Source organism: Stegodyphus dumicola, chromosome 4 (genome assembly GCF_044657685.1).
Source record: "Stegodyphus dumicola isolate Sdum_Otavi_A_Nest chromosome 4, ASM4465768v1".
Lineage (NCBI taxonomy): Eukaryota > Metazoa > Arthropoda > Arachnida > Araneae > Eresidae > Stegodyphus > Stegodyphus dumicola.
Genome location: NC_140771.1, coordinates 207,092,289 through 207,111,406, shown reverse-complemented (window position 1 = coordinate 207,111,406; position 19,118 = coordinate 207,092,289). Strand labels below are relative to the sequence as shown.

The 19,118-nt window shown below is 32.8% G+C and overlaps 1 protein-coding gene across 1 annotated transcript in view; it reads left to right on the top strand.

The window, feature by feature from the left end:
• Positions 1-4,791: 4,791 nt before the first annotated feature.
• Impbeta11 (importin beta11) overlaps positions 4,792-19,118 on the top strand; it is a 125,554-nt gene continuing 111,227 nt past the window's right edge. Inside the window, exons 1-3 of the mRNA XM_085815924.1 lie at positions 4,792-5,238; positions 14,118-14,218; positions 14,295-14,367. Of these exons, the coding sequence (XP_085672050.1) occupies positions 5,107-5,238; positions 14,118-14,218; positions 14,295-14,367 (306 nt within the window). The 5' untranslated portion in view covers positions 4,792-5,106. The remainder of the gene's footprint in view (positions 5,239-14,117; positions 14,219-14,294; positions 14,368-19,118) is intronic.

Here is a 19,118-nt window from a genome sequence, read left to right as displayed (position 1 = left end):
AATTTTAGAATTTGTGCATGCCATCTTACGAGATTTAAACTGATGATCTGTAATCCGGAAAAATCGATAATCTGGAATCACCGAAGTCCCGACGAGTCCGGATTAACGACTTTTGACTGTATTTAAGTAACAGATACACAAATTTTGTCAATCTTGTATGAGTCATCAACAGTGGAAAACTAAAATTTAAAAATAACTTTTCATTATCACAATTTCAATAGATAGACAAATACTTCACTTTCTGATACAGGACTGTATGTTAACACGTATTAATGAAAAAGACAAATCTTAAATACAGTAGCAATTCACATCCCCTAATGGAATTCATACTCAAAAAGCCAAAGAGACGCACATTATTCTGAACAAACATAAGGTAGGAAAGCAGTAATATTAATGTCTAATAGCTTTGATACCTAGTTTTCAATAAAATAATTCCTGGTTGTGCTGTACTAAAGCCAGCTTTTTTTATGGCTATAATATTCAAGCAAATTATCCCCAAAAGAATTAAATCCAATTTAAAACACTATCTTAGTAAATGCCTACTTGAAGCAAATTAAAAAAATTGCTGTATCTTTTGATGATAGAACTTGTTTATAAAAATATAATTTTAAGTCTTAATATTTCACAACATTAACGCTTTTTTTGACTGCAAAAAATTGAGTTAATGTATGTAGCATCAGTAGAGAATGTGGTTGTGCTTGTTATAAAATGTTCTTAATAAAGTTTTTTTTATGTATTCATTTTCAGTGTTTCTTCTTGAAGTAGATGCTGCTTAAAAATAATCAACAATTGGTAGCAGATATGTGGTTGTCACTTCTAGTGATGAACTGTCATGTAGAACATTCCTGTCATTTAGGTTTAAGAACATAACTGATTTCTTTAAGAGGCAAATCTAATTGATAGAATAATTTGTGAATATAAAATAGAAAAAAAGAAAAATACAGCATACAAGGAGGTTGATCTTTACATTATGGTAACTTGGCGATTTTTTGGCGACCAACTCTCCTACAGTAACCCTCTATTTTATTTTCCCACCGCCATTTTGTCTTCACGAAGTAAAGACATGTTTCTTTTCTTTTTATCTACTGAACACTTCTTCCAACAATCTACTAGCCGAATTACACTTATGCTAGAAATTTTATCTAACAAAACTGCTTAATCATGACAAATATTCACTGCAAAATTGGGAAAAAGTGCACAATACCATACTCCTTACGCATTTTTCAAAATAACACATACACATAAACCATGTCACGTCGACTTATTGTTACTTAAAAAAAACATCCCAGAATTACACAAAAATGGCATTGCGCACACTCTTCACCATATCCATGTACACTCCTTTTTTCTCATAAATTAGAAAAATTTCACGAAAATGCATGACAATTTTCTGAATCTTTAAATCTGTTAAAAAGAACATATATGAAATTACCTAATAACGAAAAAGTATATACCCTTTCCAAATATGAACATTTCCACGTATAAAATAAATAAAATATCCAAAAACTTTTACCTCTAATTTATCTATTATATTATAAACGTCACCAACGAATTCATACCGCAAACATTACAAATACTTAGTGTCAAATATTTAAATTATTTCCATGCACGTTTACTTCAACTAAAACGTATACCAAATTCCTACAAACATAAAATTCACAAAATAACTATCATTTAATTAAAATATAATTAAATTCAAAAACACTACTTAAAATATAAATAAGCACATACATTAAATTAATAAAAATTAGCTTACAATCCTAATTACTTTAAACTAAATCATTGCTAATAACAATTTTCCCAATAATACCAAATTACTTTACTTCCACCTTACATTTAGAACAATGCATAAAAATAATATCCCCAAATAATTAAAAATACTAACTTACCTAATCTTCTTCAGAATCTTGATTACGTGTCCGATAAACTTTTCTTATTTCTGTTTCAGGATCTTTAAAATCATACTTATAGTTCATGGCAAGGTACCAGGTAAAATAAATAACTTAATAAAACATCTTTACTTCTATCTCGCACAACCTTAAAGAAACACTTATTACTACCCCTTTCAATCTCACTAAATACCCATTTCGAATTCACTTTAGTTAGGGCCATGGGATCCAAAAATTAACGAACACTGTTTCACACAACACAGAATAAAGCCAAATACAAAATTTCCAGATTTTTTCCCGATTTCCCCCCTTTTCCGATTAAAGAACCGTAATTCGTCCATTAATATCACATGACATATCCCATGATCTCTCATTTCCCTCACACAAAATAATGCGTAATCGGAACTGAGTACTGCTCACATTATTAACAAAGTCCCAGGTAGTAACCTTTATCGCCTCCAAAATGTCGCCAAACTACCAGTTACCATATTCTAAAGATCAGCCGATAAGGATAGTGCTGACAGATCAACTTCCAATTCATTGCGCGCCGCCGCGTTAAAGATAAACAAACGTTAAAGTTTAGATAAACCAAGGATATGCCTTTATCCATTTTTTGCAGCAATTCCACTTTTTGTTTAATAGACTTCAAAACATACTTTCGCTTTGTAGATCCTTTACATATTAGTAAATATATATCAGAAATTCTATTTGACATAATCGAAAGTTCAAGCTTACTTTTATAAAATTGCTCTAACTGTCTGCAAAAAATAATAAGCCAAATCCAATTTGAAGATTAAGGAACAACGCAATCTGCAACATTAACTGAATTAGATAATTTTAGCTTAGCTTATACCGTCCATTATACATTAAACGCGCATTCGTAAGCGTATTTTGCGCACACGCATATTCGCAGCCGTAAAGGTCTTACGCGCATGCGTCAAAGTTTGTAGCTTTGAGGTCCGGATTAAAGATCATTCCGGATTATGGGTGTCCGAATTAATGACTTTTGACTGTATTCTAATTTTAATTCCTGTTTCTGGATCAAAATGTCTAACAATTATGGAAAATAATTTTAAATCCTTATACTTGGAACCATCATAATATATGGATAAAAATATACATCTAATTCTTTCTGCAATTGTGAAAACGAATATAGTGAAAAAACATTACAAATAATTGCTTCCACTTTTGTCCTTGCACATGCAAATCTTTTATCGTACAATGTTTTGATTATTTGCGATGTACAATCAATTGATCTGAAACTTTGATTGTGGTTTGGGGTGTGGAAAGCAAATAACCCTTCAGCTAATGCTAGCTGTTCCTCCGTTAACAATACATGTTCCTTGAAAAGACGTAACGAAAATGATAGAACACCACCGAGTAAATCTAACTCGTTACATCGCCTAATTTAGTTTACTCTGCATACATTTTATGTGTTTTTTAAATTTATGTATTTTTATTTCTTTATATTTACTAGAATAATTAATAAATAATAGGCAATATATTTTTACCCTACATTTAAAATAAGAAATGCAGATGTTTTCTAAAAAGTGGGACATTTAAAAAAAAAAGTGGGACAGTCCTCTAAAAAGCGCGACTGTCCTGCCAAAATCGGGACATGTGGTCACTCTTGCCCTGTCTGAACTTTTAACTGCTTCATCTATTATCATTTCAAGCGTCCTATATTTTTAACCTTCCGATCATCAAGTTGTGAAAAAAGATTTTTTTACTGAGGTGGATTGCCTGTTTTATTTGATAACTTAGGTTGCCTACCTGCTGTAAACTTTATTCTGATTACTTAGGTTGGGCAGACCATCTGGTCCAAGTTACTGAACTGTTTCAGAATCAAGATAAAGTTGTGAAGGTGAAAACAGCTGCAGGTGAATGGATCCATCCTAAGCAATGTTGTATCCTTTAGAAGATATAGACGATGAAAGCTTGTTTTTATCTAAACAAACAAAAAAAATTAATATTCATGCAAATAAAAACATTAAGTTTCCTGATATGAGAGTTAAATGTGGTAGGGCAACTGTAAAACCTTCATGTCATGACTTTTTTTTTTTCCTTAACCTAACAGGATACTTTTATTTAGTCTCCTTGTTTGGATATTGCATTTTGATTTATGTTCCATCCATCAAAAATCAAAAGGTGGGAAATGTTGCAAGCAACTCAAGGGTTGTGTAAAAGTAATTTCTTTTAAAGCTGTTTTTTTATGGTTTAGCAACACTATATTTTTAAGTTTAGACTATCAAAATGAAATCTGGAATAGCCATGTTTTCGTACTGAGGTGAGTTGCCTTTTTTATTTTAATTACTTATTCCTTTTTTGTGTTTTTTAGTGGACAACCGACTGAATGAATGAAATTCAGATTCTTGCAAAACACACCGAACAGCAATGAGTTTTTAAACCAACTAAATGAGGCATTTACTGACAATCTGGTTTTCCTAAAATTTACCGCCATGTAAAAAAAAAAGAAAAAAAAAAAAAAAGTATGAGAATTAATTTTCATATTTATTCAAAAGCATGCATGATGGAGAGCAAAGGAATTTAAATAAATTCATATGAATGAATGAATAGCAATGTATAAATGTAAAAAAGAAAGCATTAAAATTAATCAATGAAAAATAACAAAGTCTATACACTCAACATGTCGAAGACAACATAACCTGACTCTTTTCCACTATTGCTGTGTGTAGCTTGCAGATAGCAAGCTGTTTACCGGCTGTCATAAATTAATAAGTACACTGCAGGTATAGCAAATGCATGAGTGTGTCCGGAGGACAGGATGCAAAGTGAAGACATAACCTGAACTTACGGAGTATCTGAACCTATACCGTATCCTTTTTATGCTGAAATTACGACGAAAGCTTGGCAAATAATAATAACTTGGCGAGAAAGTTATTGGTAGATTTGATTCCCACTGCCCAGAGATCTTCCTATTCTTACCACTTTCCCTCGTGAAGATCTTCTGCTAACAGCGACTTTCGTGTATGAAAGCGGTGTTACATGTGACGATAGCATGATGTACTCAAACATTTAGTTGTATATTATTTTCACCGATGACTCACATAATTTTGAATTTTGTAAAATTAGGAACTAGTAAAAAATATATTTATATTTTTATAGTGGAGAGCTGTGCTCATATTCCATAGTATTTAAATTATTTTATTACGCACCTTATGCTGCTAAATATTTGTTTACATTTTCCCTTTCTAACATGAATAATCATTATCCGGTCGTTTTAGATGCTTTAACTAAAGCTTCTAGTCAAAATGCAGAGCTTCTAAAAATTGCTGAACGTCAGCTAAAATCGTGGGAAACGGAAAGAGGCTTTTATTCTACTCTTCTGGTAAGAAATCTGCGAAATAATGATTTCATTCTGTTTTAGATGTTTGATACTTGCCTGTATTTTGTTTTATTACCTGTTGTGAATTATAAACAAATTATGATTTGTCATGCTATAATGTGTAATGTAAGTATATTCTTTAAGAGTTACGAAATATTTCCTTTCCTACCACTTTTCCTGGTGAAGATCATAGAAAATAAAAATAATCACATATTCATCAAAACAAATGCTCAGTATAAATTGATGTTAATGGAGTAATATTATATTCTTTATGGAGTAGTTGATACAAGTAACTGAGACAAGGAGTTTTCCTCTTTTAAACTTTTTAATAGTCATTGTATTTTTTTTTTTTTTAGTGAAATTCAAAGTTCCATAATTTATTATGTAATCAGATATTTTGTGTACTGGTTTTAAAATGATTGAAACAATATATATATATATGTTTAAGTTATTGAGAGTTGATAAAGATTTAAACATGATAATCACAACTGCTTATATTAAATAAAACTGCAGTTTTCATCTAATGCGAGTTCTAGGGGTAAAAGTATAGTTTAGAATACCCCTTGGCGAAACTTGGCAATTTTGGGCGGTACTTGGATACCGATTTTGTGCAATTCTTTGACTCATTTTGGCTCGCGAAGCGGCGATTTTTGTTAAGCCAAAATAACAAGACGAACAATTGCACAAACTCGGTATCCATGTACACATCGACTCATTTTCACTTAAAAAAAAAAAAAAAAAAATCCCTGAATTGCACAAAAATGATATTGACTTTATCCATGTACACGTAGACCTATTTTCACTTAAAAAAAATCCTCGAATGGCACAAAAATGGCATTGCACACTCTTTTAACTTTATCCATGTACACGTCGACCTATTTTTACTTTTAAAAAAAAAATTCCCAGAATTGCACAAACTTGTTTTGCGCAGCACTCCCTTTACTTTGTCCATGTACACATCGATATATTTTCACTTAAAAAGTCAGAGGAGCACCAAATCCTACAATATAGGCAAACAAAAGACATAATCTCAATAAAATACATTTTAAACCAAACAATAAAATAACATAAAAAAGGAAAAACATGTTATGCATTTAAGCACTACCAAAAGCAAATATTCACTTACCATGATTTTCGAGTTCGCTTCGTACACCCAGAGCCACGTAAAAATCAAAATATCAATCATACTCAAATGACTTTTTTCAAACCAGGTACTCTTTCTGATCGAATGCTTCACATAGTGACCATCTGAACCTTTCTTCGTACAAACCCATTCAAATCCATCTAAATGGTTTTTACGACTAGATGTATATCCTTCCTACATACAGGACACTTATAATGGCTACTAAGTAAACCTTAATTTACACACCAGTCAATTAAAGATCTTTTCCCCTTTCGCTCCAAATTGTACAGAAACTTCAAATCACAAATTAATCGTACTACATTCGGCCATTCTACCATCTAAAGAATCAAACCAACACGCACCACAAAAATGCTTACAAAACATTCCATGATTCAAAATTTCCCAGAATCATGCACCCGATTACGTCACAATAGGATTTCCGTAACATTCAACTACTCAGGCTACCATAAATGAAACAACTTTGCCATAATACAAGGGGTACCTTAAAGTCTACTGTACCCATTCTAGGTAATGTTAAAGAAAATTGTAATAATTTATTTTTTATGTGTTGCTATAAAGTCAGTATGTTTAGGAAGATTACTAAATAATTGATATGGAGAAAAATTATTCTTTTTTGGTGTTGTGTTACTATGAGAATTTGTATTATAAATTGCAGTCTTTGCTGTTATCAAAACTAAATTGTATAAAATAGAAATTATTTAACAATGTTCTTGAAAAGTTGCAGAGTAGAATTATAGTAATTTTATAAAATAGTTAAAACTTAGAACTGTGTGTTGAGAGTTTTATGACTGAAGTTTGGCCATAAAACTCTAAATTCATCTAACCATATCAAGGTTGGAATCCAAATGATCGGACTGGCTGCATGGACATTTTCGTGGTTTTCCTCATGTGTAATGTATATACAGTACAATGTTTGTAATCCGGACTCGTCGGGACTTTGCAATTCCGGGTTAGGGTTTTTTCCGGATTATAGATCATCAATTTAAATCTGGTAAGATGGCATGCAGAAATTATACAATTAAAAATATGAAACCATAATGTATGAAATAAAGAGCAATTATGATCTAAAGGGTATCAAAATTTACAAAAAAAAAAAAAAAAAAAAAAAAAAAAAAACCTAATATTTGTTTACTTTATTAAACATTTCTTCCAATGTAAGTTGTTTAATTTGCTTCGTTTTTTGTGCTAATACTTTCTCTTTAATTCTATAAACAGACATAATTTCTTGTTCAGTTACAAAGTTCCGCTGTTCAAGTCCTGTAATTACTATGTCAAGAATACCGACTAGTCAATCGAAATTTTTTCGTTTTCTCTGTTACTTTCTTCACTATCAGAAGTGCGCATAGGTAAACGTTTTACTGGCTTTACATGCATTCGTAAGTTTGTGGCTTTGAGGTCCGGATTATAGATCATTCCGGATAATGGATGTCCAGATTACAGACTTTATACTGTACTATCCCTTAGAAAGTCCTCCCCCTAGGCAGATAAACTTTGAACGCTTTGCCATAATGAAATAATCCAAACCATCTAACCCTATCACAAAATGAAGATTATCTTCGATATTATTTGTATTTTATTTTAAACGAAAATATAATGTGAATGTATGGTAGCATTTAAGATTGGTGAGCTCTTAAACAAAAAATAACTTGATGCTTTTCCAGCCATGCATATGCTTTATACCAGGGGAAATTTCATAGTATAAGTGTGTGGGAACATGGTTAGCTTTTTATTTACGTGTTAATTATTTAGTTTTAGTTTATAAATATAAAAAACTTAAGTTTTGGTATGTATGAACATTTTCTATACTCTTTTATTGTTTAATTTATAAAAACATATTAAAATATTATCGGTAAAAGTATATTTACTGTAGAATTGGGTGCTCTTTTGACTTTTAAAATGAAAATATATTGATGTGTACATGGACAAACTCAAGGGAGTGCGCAATGCATTTTTGTGCAATTCTGTGATTTTTTTAAAGTGAAAATAGGTCGATGTGTACATGGATAAAGTCAAGGGAGTGCACAGTGTTATTTTTGTGCAATTCTGGGATCTTTTTTTAAGTGAAAGTAGGTCGATGTGTACCGTCTTTTTCTGAAAATAAGACATCCTCCAAAAATAAGCCTTATCGTGATTTTTGGAACTTTTTGTAAAATAAGACATCCTCCGAAAATATGCCCTATCGTGATTTTCGGAACTTTTTGTAAAATAAGACATCCCCCGAAAATAATCCCTAGTTAAAATAATGTGACAAAAAGAATTCGTTAGAAAATGCTGTTGATTTATTAAGTACTATAAGTAATAATATGTTTAGCTTTCCTAATACTCGTATTTTAGAGAAATGTTTGAAACAAAATATTCCGAGAAATTAATTGTTTACCTCTACAGTTCGTTTCAAATTAATTCTTGGAATTTATCTTAACCAGTTCACCATTTGCCCCGAGAGAGATACGTTCACAGGAAAGGCATCGTCATCCGTTAGCGTCGGCAGACTCTCGTCAGGGTGAAATTTGGGCTGAACTGTAATCCCCGAGACACATACGATGCAGCGACCTTTTCCCAACCCCCACAGAATGAGTCGAAAATCGAAAGGGGTGATTGATGGGTTACTTATCTTCTCAGCATGTTGCATTAGGATCACAGCGGGACTGTTTCAGGAAAGTAAAGGATTGGGACACTTTTTTCGAATAGCTAACCCCTCAACATATCATACGAGATCCCCAACAGCTTTCTCCCTTTCTATTAACGAACAAAGGGATTTGAATGCTATCTTTTCAATTCTTAACGATTCAATTCTTCTTTTGTTACAGGCCATCAAGAAAATAATAAAACAAAATTCAAGGACATTTCAAATGCTAGCTAATGCCGTTATTTTTACTTTATATAAAGCTTTTTCTTGACAATTAAAAATTACATTTACATTGTAATAGGTTGCAATAGATTTAGGGTTGGGTGCAAAAGGAAAAATATCTGCTCTAACGACTACACCAGTCTTTTGTGTTTTATGTTGCCCCAAAGGGGTCGTTATTCACCATCCTTCAGTGTGACAGGTATGCTGTTCAATCTGATTTGAACAGAACTTCTAAATAGGCTTTCACATGTGGTGAAAGGGGAAAAGAAATACTGTGAGCCCAGTTTTAGACACAAAAAGTTTACCTTTGGATGCGAAAAATGGCACGAAATGTTTGCGATTTTCCTAATGGCGAACTGGTTAAAAATACAACATAAGGCAGCAGTCTGCATTGAGCGACAGTGCAGGTATACAACGTTCATTCATTTCAGTCTTGTAAGTCTGATTATTTCCTCATTTATGTAATTTTATTTAAAAATAAAGTGAATAATTTTTAACACCAGTTAAAATGAGTACAAAATGAAAGAGCTATTCCGTCGAGTACAAAAAGGGAACCGTGGAAGACTCCAGGGGTGTAAATCTTGTAGCATTCTGTAAAGAGAAGATGCTGGATCTCCGTATGGTTCGTAAATGGCGTGCAGACTACGATTGCCTGTGTCAACTGGTGGACCAAGGAAATGAGAAAAAACGCAGAGTTGGATCAGGTCGGCAGCCGTTATTTTCTGAGTTTGAAGATTGCATCTGGGAATGGATTGCAGGCAGTAGAGCAATGGCTTTGGTTGTGTGCAGGGCTGATATTCAAAAATTTGCCCTTGAAACAGCAATTGAATTTGATATATCCACAAAAGAATTTAAAGCATCGTCACACTGGTTGGACAACTTCCTTAAACGATATGAACTGTCTCTAAGGAGATCAACAACATTGTTTAAGCTGGAAGACAATGAAGTTGTTAAGCATGCACTTGCATTTAAGATTTTTGTTAATGGCATCGATTTTTTGAAATACCAACTCTCCAACATAATTGCTATGGATGAGACCAAAATATGACTCCTTGGCGGTATTCCTAGTCCAAGGAGCTCAAACAACAGTTCACCACAAGGCTTCCTCGTCAATTTACGTTCCTTCTACCGGTTACGATAGTGCACGTGTTACCTGTATTTTGGCGATTCGTCTAGATGGCAAGAAAGTATCGCCATTTTTAATCACTAAAGGTAAAAAAGACCAGATTCAACGTGTTTCAGGAATTTATGTCATTGAAAGTGAAAAAGCCTGGTGCACCCAAGCAGTTATAAGAAAGTGGGTTGATTTTATGCTGTCACCACTGTTGAGGGGTCAGAATAGAAGTTTACTAGTTTGGGATTCAGCCAGTACTCGCTGCGCTAAAGACATGAAAAACTTTCTTGCTGAGAGGAAGATTGATCAAATAATGATTCCGGCAGGAATGACTGGTTACCTCCAGACACTTGACATTGCAATAAACAAGCCATTCAAGGATCATTTGCGGATGGAAATCAATGAATATATTGAAAACAGAATGGTGAGAAATCATTGAGGTAATTTTATAAAACCAGTTGTGAATTGGGTAAAAGATTCATGGGACAAAATAACTGATAGTGATGTTTCCAATGCACTACGAACAGGCTACTTAGACAAGAAGTATTCATTTAATGATAGCTATATCGCAAGACATGAGAGATTCGGACCAACAATTCAACAGGAAATGGATTTGGAAGAAAATCAGAATATAATTCAGAATTTTATTTATGCCGATGTTCCAGAAGATGACGTGAGTGTAATTGAATAAATTTAAATTTCTGTATTCTGTGTAAAATAAATATTAAATAAAAATATATAAATATACTTTTATTTTTGCCCTCCCCCGAAAATAAGCCCTAGCGCGTATTTTGGACCAAAAAAGAAAGTAAGATAGTCTCTTATTTTTGGAAAAAGACGGTACATAGATACGGAGTTTGTGCAATTCTTTGTCTTGTGTAGCGGCGATTTTTGATGGCACAAAAAACGCAGCTACACAAGCCAAAATATCAAGTCAAAGAATTGCATAGACTCAGTATCCATGTACCGCCAAAAATCACCAAGGGGTACCCTTAAATATACTTTTACCCATCGTTGCACTACCTTATTTACGAATTAACACGTAATCAGTCAAATAAAATTCCTTAAGAACGTCCAAAAACTTCCTAAAATTATCTCAACTAGAATCCGTATACTGGTGTTGCCATACGCATTTCCTTCCTACAAACAGGACACTAATAATGGCTACTAAGTAAACCTTCATTTACATACCAGGTCAAGTAATGCTCTTTTCCCCTTTCTTTCCAAATCATACAGAAACTTCAAATTAATCTTACCACGTTCAGCTATTTTACCATATAAACCAGAAAACAAGCAATGTACTTCCTAACCAACCCACATGACAAGCCCTTACAAATTCACTGCAATTATGCAACCAATTACGTCATAATAAAGTTTCCATAACATTCAACTACTTGGGCTACCATAAATAAACCACCACTTGGCAATAAATGAAACAACAACTTCACGATAATACAAGGGGTACCCTTCTCTCTACTATAACCAAATTATCTAAATAGAAATAAGCATATTTTTCAAGTTTGGGAAAGGAGGGAGGGATAATCTTCGAGGAGTGGTGAAAGGGATGCAGGGAGCAAGAAGGTTGAGAACCTTTGCTTTATACAAATGAAATTATATCAATCCAACAAAGATGAAATGGTTATGATTTAAGTAATTAACTGGTTATAATAAATAAAAGGAATTATGCATCTTATATTTTTTAAAAATTGATATTTACTAATTATTATATCTGAAAAGATATGCATTTTGAACATTTTGTATTTTATTTAAAAATCTGAATAGTTTAAATCTAAGCATTATTGCACTATTCTTAAATGTTATCAACAATTCAATGCATTTTTGTAGGCACCAAGCTATTAAGTTAAATGTGACTGCAGTTAATTTTTGAGTTAAATATAATTTATGGGCATCAGCACCCCATATTACAAACCCGTGTAAAGTGAAACTTCTGTTCACAAATATAATTCATTCCCTATTTGTGTTCGTTACTTGAAATGTTCGTAAACCAAAATTAACTGGAGAATTAATATAAAATTGATTAATCGATTCCTTGATTATTTATTTAAATTTTTACAACAGTATCTTCTGTACAAGTTCATAAGAATGGAAATCATTAAGACAAAAAATACAAATACTCAACATATATATACTAACAATACATAAACAAATATAATACTAACAATACATAATTAAAAGCTAAGCCAATAGTCTGCAAAGACACACAGAGTAATAAACTATTCCCTAACATAAAATATTTAAAAGTTTATTTCAATGAAGTCTTAGGTTTTTGACACAAGCCAGAATAATCATTAAAAAAAATTGGTCATTTTACTTCATGCTATGGTTAACACTCTGTATATTCCTTTCAGAGCAGAGTTCTAGTGAAAGGGGCCTAGCACTCCTAGATTGGTTGCTTCTTGAAGACTCTTCATTTTTAATTTTCATAACAAACTCAAAGTAAATTTACAGCCATTGCCATATCTGTTGCAATGGATGTGGCCACAAAAGCCAGCAAAATTTTTGGAATTTGGAGGAGCACTGGGCAGCAGAATTTGCAACTCGCTGAGATTGCACTGAGCGGCAAAAAGTCTAGCACTGGGCCTGAGTAAATTCATCTATTTACTTTTCAGAATAAACTCGTCTAACAGACAAGTGGTACCCACAGAGGGCTTTTTTGTATTCACACACACAGTGATAACTTGCTTGTCAGTCTAATAGGATCTGAGTTAGACTTTACTTCATATAACACAATTAGGACTCTGTAACTGTCAAGATCTGTTCCTGGGAATGGCACAACACTTAGCCTGGCTTTCTTAAGTCTCCAGGTTTTTACAACTTCGGCAAAGCCTATGTAAAGTGTTTGCATTTATTTTATATACCATCTAGGTATTTATGAAACTAATTAGTAGCTTTGTTTTTAGAAATTCAATCTTGACTTTCATTGAAAGTTTAGAAACTCATTTTCTGTTATCCCCAGTTGGAGAATTTCAGAGTGGTGCTATTAAATGTTTGATGCCATGCCACAGGAAGTTCAAGCATTGAAGTGGTCCCAAAGATATTGGAAAGTATCTGCTAGGTAGGTTGGGAAATGGGAATTAGAAATTGGATGTATTTAAAACTGCACTGTTATGAGCAGTTCTTGAGATCAAGGATAGGGCAAAATTAGAATCAGAAGTGTATGATACATATAAGATAAATGGGAATGAATTAACTGCATTTATTCTGAGAAAGGTTCAGGCTGTAAAACTGTTATATAGGGAGAAATCCAATGCAGAAATTATTCAAATAATAATGCCTAGGCTGTTAGTACATATATCAAGGAGTATCAGATCTATCAGACTTCACAGACCTGAGAAGTCCAGGTATGTTAGAACAACTATATGAATTAACTGTGAAATTTGAAAGTTGGCATCTTTCAATGAACATGAATTGCTGGGAATATGAAGAGCAATTTGATGAGAGCTTCTTTTGAAAGCTTTTAGTCGAAAGAGTTGATTAAGTTTCGCAGAAGAAAAAAAAGTTTTTTGGCTAGTAGAATTTTCACCCACTAGTTGCAATCACCTATATAAAAATAAAAGGATTTCAATCAAAGGAAAGTGGGTGTTGATAAGGAAAAATTTTACAAATTAAAATGTGATGTTCATATCAACATCTGCTCTGAAATTTTTTAGTCTAATAATTTTGATGTTTTTATGATTTTCATGGTGTGTAGTTTTATTTATTTTTCATTATTTTAGTAAATTCTTTAAAATTAATAAAATTGATTTTTCTTTTAGATCATTGCATGTGACAAATCGTTAGATGTAAATATCCGATGGCTTTCAGTTTTATGTATAAAAAATGGTGTTGATCGTTACTGGAGGAAAACAGCTCAAAAGTAAGTATGAACTATAATAATCTCAGTGGCTGAAAGTTTTTCTTATAGATTCATTAATTAGTATTTTATATTTTAGTTCAATCGCCAATGATGAGAAAAATATTTTCAGACAAAGATTACTCACCTCTTTTAATGAGCCCATTTATCAAGTAAGTAATTTATTTTAGAAGTATTTAAAATTCACAGTTTTAAGCTCAGTTTATCCGTGGGTAATAAAAAGTATACTTTGATTTCATGTAACCATTCATAATACTGAATACTTTATCTAAATGATATTCATGTAATATACATAAGGTATATACAGAACAAATAAGGTACCTTGAGGATGTTGTTCTATTACCTTTGATCCATTTGACGACAAAATAAATACACAGAAGTTCTGCTTGAAGAACTGTGAATTCATTCTGTGTATGGTGTCTAAAATAACAAACCTTGCAATGGCCTTCAAAAAGAACAAATGCAAGGCCAACCTTGTTATTCATCTTGCTGCAATCAGTAAAGAAAACCATAGGAAAACTCATTTCAGTTGTCTCTTTATAATTGCAGAAACTTTCCGCTACTTTATGGGCTCTAAAGTAGCGGAATGAGAAAAATCAGTGAAGGAGACAGTTCTATTTATGCAGTCTTCCAAGGTATCAGTTACCAATGACTCAAATGTTATTCTTATATGCAATATCAAAATCAATAGGCGAAACTTCTGCGAGAACAGAAGTAGCCTCACAGCTTAAGGTTCTATAACCACTAATAACGAAGAAGAATTCTCCGTTGAATTTTTCTCAAATTTCTTTTGTTAACTTTCTTTGCAAGAACATGTTCTCAAGCACGACAGCCGTAAGAAATGAAAGGTACAATACACTGCTTATATATCAGTTTCTTAACATGGTAGCTTACCCCAAAAGTATTCTTGGCGATTCAGTGAAAGCCATTAATAATAATCTCTCTGTTTTAAGCTTGGCTTGCTATAAGATATAGATATCATCAAAATACTCCTTGTAATAAAATAATTAATTCTAAGCATATTAGTTGGTAACTCATGTTATAATTTGGATACTAAAATATTCTGTTGATATATTTTGAATTTCTTGTCATAATTTTTTGTTTTAAATAAAAATGTATCGAAAGAATTATTAGGGATTAACATTTGGAAATTATTACTTATTAAGCTTATATTAACAGTTCCATATCTATGTGACCATAGCAAGATGCTATAAACTAAATTATGCTATGTTAGAAATTTAAGTATTCATCATTTTTAAAGTTAGTGAAAGTGTTTGAGATGCCAAAAAGATTCCTTAATGTAAAGCATTTATTTTTTTAGTGTTATAAAATGATAGCAATTCCATGGAACTGTAGAATATGCACTGAAATTTGGACTACATTTCCAGGCTAACACAAAGGAGTTGGAGATTAATCTTACCCAAAATCGAACAAAACCTAAATACACTGAAGTACCGCTGAATTAGGGATAGCCAGGGTTATGCAAATTATGTAGTGCTACGCATTATTTATGTGCAAGTTATTTACGCGCATGTCGTTTATGCGCTGTGGTAACTGATATATAGCACATACTGTGGTTCTTTTGAATTAGTTGTTGGAATCACCAGTATGGGTAAACTGCCTGATTTAGACACCTTCGATCGCGGACAAATCGTAGGTGCGTGACGCATGAGCCATTCAATTTCCGAAATCAGCAGACTTCTAGGATTTTCAAGGTCGATAGTGTCAAGAGTATACGAAGAATACATAGATGGTGCACAAAAAACTAGCGATCGGGCAAACTGCAAAGGGCAATTGGCCTTGACAGTGCATGGTGAGAGACGGCTCAGGTGTATTGTACGTAGCCAGCGAAGCCAAACATTAGCTCAAATTACCACCCAGTGGAATGATGGTGCTAGTCGTACACTCAGTAAACAGACTGTGCAATGGTCACTTCGCTTTATGGGTTTCAGGAGCCATCGACCTATGAGAGTACCATTGCTCAATGCTCGCCATCAGGCTGCATGTCTTGCCTGGACAAGAGAAAACACAGACTGGAGGACTGGAAACGAGTAGCATGGAGTGTTGAGTCTTTGATTCCAACTACGTAATGCCGATGGAAGGCTGAGAATATGGCGTCAGGCTCATGAAGCCATGGATCCTGCATGCCAGGTTGGAACTGTACAAGGGCATGGTGGCTTAGTCGTGGTCTAGGGCCGTGTTTCCCACGGCCCACAAGGGGGCAATTTGAAAATGGACTCGTCCAGAGTTTAAGAAGACAAAGGACATTCTAAATATGTTTCATGAAGTCAAAATTTTTCGAAATTTAATTTTTTATTCCCCAAAATAAAGAAAATGTAAGTGATGTATACGTAAAAAAGTTTTTAAATTGTGGTGCATTTTAAATATTTTATAAAGAATTCACTGTAGACATGGACATTTAAATGCTTTTAAAGGCATTTAAATAACTGATACATTATGCTTTCCAGACATTTCTCGCACATTTCAGACAACGAATTTATTTTATTTTTTACTGTAGGAATGGCAACCGGTATATTATTCTTCCCTTGAATAGCAACAGCAGCTGCTTTCAGCTTTGTTTATATTGATCTTATATTTGTTTCTTTCAGCCCTTAGTGAAATGAGGGGTGCAAGCAAGAAAAAAACGTTTGACGGTATTCGGAGGCATATTTAAAATTTCGTTTCATACCCGGTCCATTAAACGGTCAACTTTTGTCTTTTATGCTAATAATGCCTGACCAACGAATCGATGAAACTAGGTCGTCTTGAGGCACATTTGAAGGCGAAACATAATGCTGATATTAATTCAGATTTGAATTATTTTCACACTTTAAGGAAAATTTTTGAAAAAAGAGTGATATTAAAGTGTCTGTTTACTGCTCATAATGCAACTGTTAATCGTGCTCTTGAGGCTATTTATCAAATTTCATTACTCGTCGCTTAATCTGGGAAAAGCCGTACTATAGGGGAGAATTGAATCAAACCATCAATATCAGCATTTAAAACTGCTCTAGAAAAAGATGACAGTGACGTTAAAGCTATGTCACTAAATAACAATACTCAGAAAAAAGATTAAATGAGGATATTGAAATACAATTTGTTGAAAAGCTGAAAAAAAATTTTTCGGTGCAAATGGATGAAGACAGTGAGGCCGTACTTGTAACTTATGTAAGATATATTCATAAAGGAGATTTTGCCGAAGAAATGTTCTTCTGTAAATCATTAGAAAGCATCACTACCTCCAAAGATTTTATAGTAAGCTACAAAATTACTTACATATAAAAAATATACCAATAAAAAATATAATACATCTTGTACTGAAGATGGTGCTCCTAAAAATAAAATAAAGCAGGGAATAAGAAAAAGGGTTGCTTAAAATTGATAAAAGATGAGAATCCAGAAATGTTTCTTGTGCATTGTGATATTCATAGAGAAAAACCTGGTAGCTAAAAACAATTCGCCTGTTTTAAATGAAGTACTAAATTCAGTTATAAAGTGTATCAATGCTATTAAAGCTAGGGCCAAATGTGAACGTCTTTTCAAGTTATTTTATGAAGAACAAAATGAAGACTATACGAGACTTGTACTTCACACTGAAGTAAGGCTGTCGAAAAGGAACTGCTTGGAAGGATTTATGGAACTATTTGATACTCTTAGTTATTTTATAAGCGACAAACCTGAGATGAAAAATCCGTTAACGGATGATAACAAGGCAATTGTGGGTTATTTAGCCGATATCTTTGAAAAATTAAATATATTAAATAAACAACTTCAAAGAGCAAATAAAACTTATGTCGATGCAAAAGGAAGATATTTGGTTTCATTATCTTTGTTGAATTATGTCAGGCATATACTATTTACTACAAAAATTTTGAAAAGTCTCATTGGCTCCAAAAATGTGACGTGACTACCGCTATACTTGTTATTGTCGATCATCTGAAAATTTTATTGGCTGATTTAAAAGATTTTGTAACTTAAAACAAATTGATTTCCCAACTTGGATGATGCAGCCAATGCTAGTGGATTTGGCTGATATTTCAAATATGCATTAAAAAGAAGAATTCACAGAAATGCAAAATTATGAGTCAATTAAAACTTTATTTAATATAAAAGGAGCGATGACATAGCTTTGTGAGGAAACCAGAATCAGATATCCAAATGCAACAAAATTTGCAAGAGAACTATTACCGTTTCCATCTTCATATTTTGTTGAATGTAGATTTAGTGCCATAAATGATTTGCTGCTAAAAAAAAAAAAAAAACCGGTTGGATATAATGAAACCGGGAAACTTGAGACTCAAGTTATCTAAATTGGAACCTGACATAAAATTTCTTTGCAGCAAGTATCAAGCGCAAGGAACTCGCTAAATTTAAATAATAAAACTTGCTAATACTTAAAATGAAAAACTTTCACTAAATTGAGTTTTTTTTTTTTTTTTTAATTTCAGTTCTCCATGTTTTTAAAGTTCACTTACTGTGTTTGCTCACAACATTTCATAGTCATTTCTTCCTAAAAGCTATCATTCATATTTTTTCATGAAGTTTCTTTCATGAACATTTCAATTTTTAAATATTAATAATTATGTATATGCTAGGGGGAGCTTAAAAATTTTAGAGAGGATTAGGTGGGGCATAGCACAAAAAAGGTTGGGAAACACTGGTCTAGAATGTTTTTTTTTTTTTTTTTTTTTTTTTTTTTTTTTGTGGCACTGTTTGGGATCTTTGGTACGTGTACCAACCTTCCTCAATGCAATTTGGTACGTAGAGTTATTGGGTGTTCACCTCCATCCGTTTATGCTGTTCTGTTATCTGCACGGTAATGGAGTTTTCCAGCAAGACAACTGTACCTCTCACAAATCCCGGTTGGCAACTGGCTGGTTAGATGAGCATTCTTCTGACTTTT